Below are 7,798 nucleotides of genomic sequence, written 5' to 3'. Positions count from 1 at the left end.
TCTTTCAGCGCTGCTTAACACACTTTGCATCATCTTGGCTGTGGGTGAGGAGCACAGAGGGACCCCTTACTCCAGTTTATTTAACCTAAGTGGCCAATCCCTCTGGTAGGTCAATGGCCTGTCACTGTGCAACCAACACCTCAGTTAGGCAGCAGGACACCTGTCTGCAGGCTATCCTGAGAGCAAGACAACACAAACACCTTAGATATAAGGTTCAGAGGATTCCCTGGATATTGCCAGCTCTCCTGTCATTACTTGAAAAGAACTGCTTGTGCTTTGTACAGCTCTAAAGCAGTTAATTCAGGCAGATTCCTGTGCGAAGAGTTAGCTCTGATGTTAAGTCAAGCAGCTGGAAGCCAGTGAAATTAAGAGTGTTACTTCCATGCACAGCTTTAGGAAATCTATTATTTAAATATTCTGTATAATTCTCAGGTTTACAATTCAAAAATAAAACCAAAAGGGTTCAAGAAAAGTTCTCCATAAATTGTCTAATATCTTGCAACTCCATTTACAGTATGGTTCTAGAGATTTTTATGATTTTTCTAGAAAGAGACGACCCTTGTTTCTCTGCACATAAATTTGAGGAGAAAATTTCTGATATTAGAGAGCTTTTTCATAGGACAGACAAAAGTATAAGAAAATGCATTTCAAGTTAAACTAGGCAAATTCCAGTTTAAAAACGCAAAATATCCTTTTAATAATTAAATTAACAGTTGCACCAGCTTATTTAGGAAATTATTTTTTAATGGAGTCCATGTCACATAAAGCCTTTCACGTGAATCTGAGGGGTTGTTTTGTTGGGTTTGATTTTTGGTATTTTTTTCACTTTAGCTTCCCCAGATGTTATAAATGCAGTGAAATTCTGATAATTCTGTTATTTGGATCAGTCTAGGTGATAACATTAAAAACAGAGGAGATTATTTCCTATCCCCAGTGTGAAACTGAACTTTCACAGGAAACCTCAGCAACATTAAAATAGGGAGGACAGGGTCCTGTCTCCCTCACCTTTGTGCATATGCAGATTGGATCAGGAGATTCTAACAAAGAACAAGCAGGGTCCTTTTCCTCTCATTCCAGCTAGCACTGATCTTTGCACAGGATTTTAACCGTCAAAAGCCCAGATATTGTCACATCAGAGGAAAGACATTTGCAGGAGGCACTCCTGAAAAATCTCCCGTGCCCAAAGGGTTTCCCACGGCCTCTGTCAAGATGCCCTGGCAGAGCACTTACGAGAGACAGTGCACTAGACAGGGACAGGTTGGACATCAGCTCTTGCAAAGCTCAAGGACCACTCAGGAGTCCTCAGATCTCAGAGCCTGCTCCAGACAGAGGAGGAGCCTGGCTGGATCTCCGTGACCCAGTTATGGACCACGTACTTCTAAGAATAACTTCCACATCAAGCCAGGAGAATTTTCTTCTCCCATCCCCATAAACATATCCTTTACCCTCATTACATTTTTATTATGACATCCCTCAGCATAAGTGCCAAATAAACCTTTCAGATACTTGAATTTCTTCAGCATACACACAGCATGTGTGTGTGTCCCTATCTCAGACAATACAGAGCAGACACAAAGAGGATAGGATGGATGCCCAAAGAAGCAGAGACCAGGGAAAAACCAGCAGAATAGCAGAGAGAAACATGGGGACAAAAGCTCCAACCTTTATAACCGTGGGCTGTTCACTGAGACAAAAATACTGCAGCAAAGCCAGCGAGGTTAAACATCATTTCCCCTCATCTGATAACGATGACTGAGGAAGTTTGAATTCATAAAAGGCACACACACATCACACACCCTGGAAAGACAATTCTACCAGCCTTTGTTCAAAGCAGGAATCCCTGTACAAATAAATCAGATTTTCAAGGGAGGCAGAAATAGGGCTTGTAACAAAATTTTTCAGCCACCCCTTAGCTCGAGCAGCACTAGTGGGCATAGCTATAATCACAGCAAACCTACATAATGGGTCTGAACTAGCTTAGCCCTTTCCCTGCAAGCAGAGAAGCTGCCACATCAGTAACTCCGTTGCTAGGGCAACTGCTTACTTTCCATATCAACTGCAAACTCGTTGCCATGGAGACACATATACAAGAAAAATTCCTCTCTATAGCCAAGGACCAGATGGTAGGGAAGTCATGGACTAACGGGCTCTACTAAGTGGGACACAGACTACAGGACATTTAGATCTGTACGTTCACAATAGGATTAATCTGAACAAGTGAATTCACAGGCCTGACAGTATAAACAAAGCCAGGGAACTTCACATCTACTCCCCATCATGTGATAACTTCATACTCTGGCCAACTGTTATTAAACTGCTGAGCTCAATGCAAAGAGGTTTGTACAATCAAGGGCTCAGCATTTTCCCTTCTTCAGCCCAGCTCTCTGCCTCAATCCAGATCAGCCTCATCGCAGTTCCATGAACAGCCAGGCTTTTGGTTTGCCAGGTAAGCCTGATGGCACTGCCACAGGTGATGTGGAATAGCAGCAATGTAAAAACAAATCCTCTCTTCCACATTCTGAACCAGACCTAAAAGCACCAGGACAGGGCAAGTAAAAAAAAAAAAGTGATGAATCCTGTCCTTTTTTTTCCCCCTCTCCATTACAATGATCTCACATCCGGAAATTCAAGCATATGCAGGCAGAAAAAGCTGCAGACTACTAGATTCATATTTAGCCCCATGAATATAAACTAGTGAAACTCAAGACTGAGCAAACTACTATGCAGAGGGAGTTCAAAAAAGAATTAAGTGTTCAGCAGAACTTTTTTTAGAAAATTGATTACTGAAAGGCTACATAAACAAACACTGGAAAGCACAACTATGAGAGGAAAAGCTTCTAGCTTTTCACGATGTGTCAACGCACATCAACCAGCAAATGCCTGCAACTCCCAGCACTAACTCCTTCCCCCCATACTGTATATGTTTCAGAGCCCATCTTGTTAGCATTTCATAACATGCCATTTGCTAAATATTGCTTTTTTCTTTTTTCCATGTAAAACCAGTAAAACAGGCAGACCTCAACCCTGCAATTTGCAAAAACTGTCTCCAAGAAGTAGCATAAAATGATTCCTTACAGATGAAAGCCCCCTTTCCCCTGCCCTAAACCCCATACCATAACCAGAGAACCCTTTAGGATGGCCACCTTCCTTCTGAACAGCAGAGATATTTGCTGCAAGGTACCAAATAAGCCCAAGTGTGTGTGCACACACACGAAGGTATTTTCAAAGCCATCAGTTGACATTTACTGCTTTCCAAGTCCGCAATTAGCTGTCAAGCACCTGATTCAGCAACTCTGACCCAGGGCCAATTCTGCACTCAGGACTCTGTCTGCCACATCCCTTGGCCAGGACACTACGAAAAACCCAGCAGGAGACTTGAATGACCTGCTGTGGTGCATTTTACATTTGAGATTGCCTTTTCATTCACCTTAAAGCTGGCTACCTGCAGTTATTAGCATCTTCAGGAAGCAGAACAAATTCTTTCTCAAAATCTGTGATTTTCCTGGAATCAATAAAACTCCACCTTGTGATTCATACAGGCAAGGCCTCCCACCACACCTTGCTGTCTGGCAATGTAAGCATGGCTGTAATGAGGAATTTGAGATGTGGGTGACCAGTCATGCATTGTGCTGCACCATGTCCCCGCGGAGCAGCAGGGCAGCGTGGTATTGTTCAGATGAGCTCAGTGCATGGCCGGATATTTGACAGATACACATGAAGACAAGTTCCTCATAGGAAGGAAGCTGAAATCTAAATAGTCAACTTGTAAACAGAGGAAGATGGTCAGAACAAAACACAAATGGCCAAGTTAAACACACGCCTTGCCAGTTACCTTATTTTGGTGTTTTTTAAATGCATTGTATGAAGATTTCTTACAGTCTGGAACAGGGTCATAAAAGTCTGTTGTGGCATTGTTATTATAGTCTCACTTCCAAACCAGAATTTAAGACTTTGGCTTACACAAAAAAAGATCCAGTTTGGGAACAGATATTTTTTATCTCACACATGAGCTTTCACAGCAATTAAATGATAAAAAATACAAATATATAGTGTGTGATCACAGTGGATTCTAGGTAACAATACTTTCTAAAAAGAAAAAAAAGAAAGATAGACATGCCAATCCTTTAAAAATGAAAGCTCTGTAGAAAAGAAAGTTAACTCATCTAAAATAAAAAGTTGCTAGTTTAGGATAGTGTATGACTCTTCCTCTAGAGTTACTTGAGCTTCTATTCCAGAGCTTTTGAAGTTAAATTGCACACAAAATAGGGAGAACAGCACCACCAAGAGAAGTCTAGTTTCAGGGTAACAAGTTACAAGACAAACACAGCATTTAACTCACTGAAGTACAAAAGCTGAGTGCATCTATTGTTTCTGCCAGGGGAAAGTGTTCACTTTCTGATCTTCAGCCAATTTTAGAGACAGACCATGAGTGATGTGATTTTACTTGCTATTTATTTCCCTAACCTGTGAGAAGGCCTCTGAAATTAATCTGCAAGCCGATATTTTTATCAGTATACTCGTACTTTGCCAAAGATTCATCCAGTCCACTGCTTCTTGAGAAGGTCCCCTTTGGAAACTGATTCCTGCTCCCAGGCAGACGGACAGAGTAGAAGGCTATGCAAGGGACTGCCCACACCGCTCTGCTCACTTTCCCATTCCCTTGCACACAGCCTCTTCCTGCAGACACTGCTGGGGAATCAGCAGTGAAGCCAGGAGACAACAACCGAGATCTGAAAGCAAAGATGTGCTCCCAGGGCTTCAGCTCTGCACCAGCTGCAGAAGTTACATGAGCCCAAAGAACGCCAGGGATTTTGGTGAAGGGTAACCTTCACCTTTGATGCCAGATCTGCCTCTGCTCTTTGAAGAATTTCTCTAAAACTCACTTGAAATGGAACAAAGCTTCATCACCATTACCCTCCTTGTATAAAAGAAAGAAATGTTTTTTTGGATTACAACACAGACTAGGGCAATAGCAATGGACTCTTACATAAAGCATACCCTTTCACTATACATTTGTATAAGCCAAGAACAGCAAGCAGCCTATTTATAACATGATTACATTCATCTAGTATAGCTGGAAACCATTACCACAGCATGAAAACTAAAAACAATATTTAACCACTATGCATGAAGACACCAGCTGGGGGGAAAAACACACACACACACACACTGAACACTTTCTTACAGATGTCTAGACAATGAATTTAATAAAATCAGAATGAGCAATGCGAAAGAAATGCTGGCCCTCTGAACTTAATCAACTACATTACCAGGCACAGGGTTGCACATTCTATACTCCATTGTTAAGGACATATTCTGGGATTAGCAGGTGAATATTTTCAGAGCCAGAGAGATTCCCATAGTTCCAAACTCACCTGACTTCTGTCTTTGTCCACTTTCTTAAAACACTTATTCAAGGACAGATTATGTCGCACAGAATTTTTCCATCCAGTGGGTGCATTTGCAAAATATGGAAAGTGTTCCAAGATCCAGTTGTATATATCCTTTACAGGCAGTCTTTTGGTTGGCGAATCCTCAATGGCCATAAATATGAGGCAGCTAAAGGAATAAGGAGGTTTGCAGTTGGGGTTCTGCTTGGCATCGTAGGGCATGTCGGAGTGGGCAGGAGACGGCGGCGTGTCATCACCAATGTCCTGGACAGGGCTAACACTCCTTAACACTGAGTCCCCAAAGCTTTTCAGCAAGTTCTTGCTCTCATGTAACCAGTTCAAATTAGTTAGTTCTTCATCTTCCATGGCCCCTTTATCTAATCTGATGGCAGGCAAAGAGAAATCTAGGTCCTCGTCATCATGAAGTGCCTTTGATAAATCGCTATCTTGATAACGCTGGCTCAATCCACTGGGAACACTAATTCCTGAGCCCTCTGGCTTCTTACTGGGAGGCATGACTGGACCCATTTAGACAGCAGCTCCTGGGAGAGTGAATCCAAAGAAAAGGGAGAAAGAGAAAAGTTAGCTCATAAAAAGTTCCTGTGTAACAATTTGACAGCTTTACCCTAACTGGTCACTTGGCCTTTTGCCATCTGTATTAAACGTGACAGTTTCATGTAACACTCATCCACAAGTGTTGAATAAAATAAACTAAAGTCAGTACAGGGAAGGAATTTCAGTTGATGGTATAAGATGATAATCCAGATACACCTCAGTTCTGCATGCACATGAAGCCCCACAGAGGAAATGCCAAACCATGTCTCTTAAAAGAGGAAGCGGTGTTTTCAAACCATTGAATACCCCAATTGTATCACTTTAATAAGGATGTGAATTAAAAAATAATAAGAGTGACTTATGGCCAGTTGCTTCAGATTAATTTCAGCTGTTTCACATTTGAGGCCAATACAACAGCACCGTGATTAAAATCACACTGGCTAAAGGCATAGGCAGACAAACATCCATACTGACTTGGCTGCATCAAAACTCAGAAATGAGAGTGTAACTTCAAAACCAGCAAGGTCAGGAGAAAGTAGGAGGGAAAACAACACCCGGTAGTTTCAGGCCCAAGGCCAAAAAATGGGGAAGCAAGTGCCAGAGCAATAGAGCACTTTAAAAATGTATATAAACAGAGAAGATTTTAACATAAGCTGAACTTATTTCAAACACAGCAGAAAACAAGAGTCAGAAAGACTGCTGTGATGCTCAACAGTGGCCTGTGACAGGTGGGGTGGGCTGCTGAGGGTGCTGCACCAGCAGGCCCTGGGGGGACACCTGTGACACCAATACTTGGAACGTCCCGAGCACTTCCGATGGAAAGCAAAGCTGGGCCCCTGCCCAGTTCAAGAGAAGCAGACAAGCCCAACAATTCTACTTCAGAAGCAGGAGACAGGCTCCCTTAGCTTCTACAAACAGTCAAACTGCCAGAAATTAGCTCTTGGAGATGTGAACAGAAGTGGAACTAAAACTGGACGGAGTTAAGAACAGAATTGAAATGGACAAAACATTCTGCACAAACACGGAACAAGAACTAAATGATTCCCTGTACCTACAACCCCAGCAGTTACCTGAAGCCATGCAGTCACGGAGTGGATACTGTAAATGAAAGCCAAAAAAAGCTACAGGTAACAACAGAATGAACTAGCTGTCTGCAGGGACAAATAGAGCAACGCAGCCATTATGGGAAAGAGAAATAATGGACTTTAATTTAGCTATCACAAATGGGCAAAATCGAAAACTTTTAAGTTCTTTGTGTTTTTCTATAACGAAGTTACACCAAAGCAGATATTTACTAAAAATGAAACACACAGAACTTTTCTGCAGGGAAGCATATCAATACAGTCAACATCTTCAGTGAAAATGTGCAGTTTTACATGAGTAAGTATCTGAAAAAGGAAAAAATACCGATGCAGATGTAAACACCAGGAGGCCAAACTTGCGTCGGCCCCACTTCCTAGTTTTCAAAACTGCATCCAGCGCAACCAGAAGTAAACAAGGGAATCGCCGGCGTCCAGGGGCACTGACATTGCCTACCTAAGTCGCACACTTAACTTTGACTCCAAATGGAAGTTCCGTCCCATGAGCTTCTAAACAGGAAAATTATATGATGGCTGACAGTAAAGTAATTTAATTGCACTGTTGCTATGACAACACGCTGCTCTCTTTCTGTTTAATTTCCTTATTTGCCAGTATCCTCCCAAAGGGCCGTATCACTTCATGATTTTTTTCCCCCTGTCTCTCTCTCCCCGCTCCAGGCAGCGGGGGTGACCGGGCGGCCAAGGCCCCGCGGAGCCCCCTCGGGCCGGCACGGAGAGCCGGCAAGGAAGTCCGGCGGCGCCCGGCCCAAGAGC

At 42.6% G+C, this 7,798-nt stretch overlaps 1 protein-coding gene across 3 annotated transcripts in view; it reads right to left on the bottom strand.

The window, feature by feature from the left end:
- FOXN3 (forkhead box N3) overlaps positions 1 to 7,798 on the bottom strand; it is a 168,553-nt gene that overhangs the window by 125,529 nt on the left and 35,226 nt on the right. For all 3 annotated transcript variants that reach the window (XM_005417431.3, XM_031065626.1, XM_005417432.3), the window contains one exon: positions 5,376 to 5,932. In XM_005417431.3, the coding sequence (XP_005417488.1) occupies positions 5,376 to 5,918 (543 nt within the window). In that variant the 5' untranslated portion in view covers positions 5,919 to 5,932. Of the gene's footprint in view, positions 1 to 5,375; positions 5,933 to 7,798 lie in introns of those variants that run through there.

This window comes from Geospiza fortis, unplaced genomic scaffold, assembly GCF_000277835.1.
Source record: "Geospiza fortis unplaced genomic scaffold, GeoFor_1.0 scaffold54, whole genome shotgun sequence".
Classification (NCBI taxonomy): Eukaryota; Metazoa; Chordata; class Aves; order Passeriformes; family Thraupidae; genus Geospiza; species Geospiza fortis.
The sequence above is the reverse complement of the archived record's forward strand: the minus strand, read 5'-3'. Positions and strand labels throughout refer to the sequence as shown.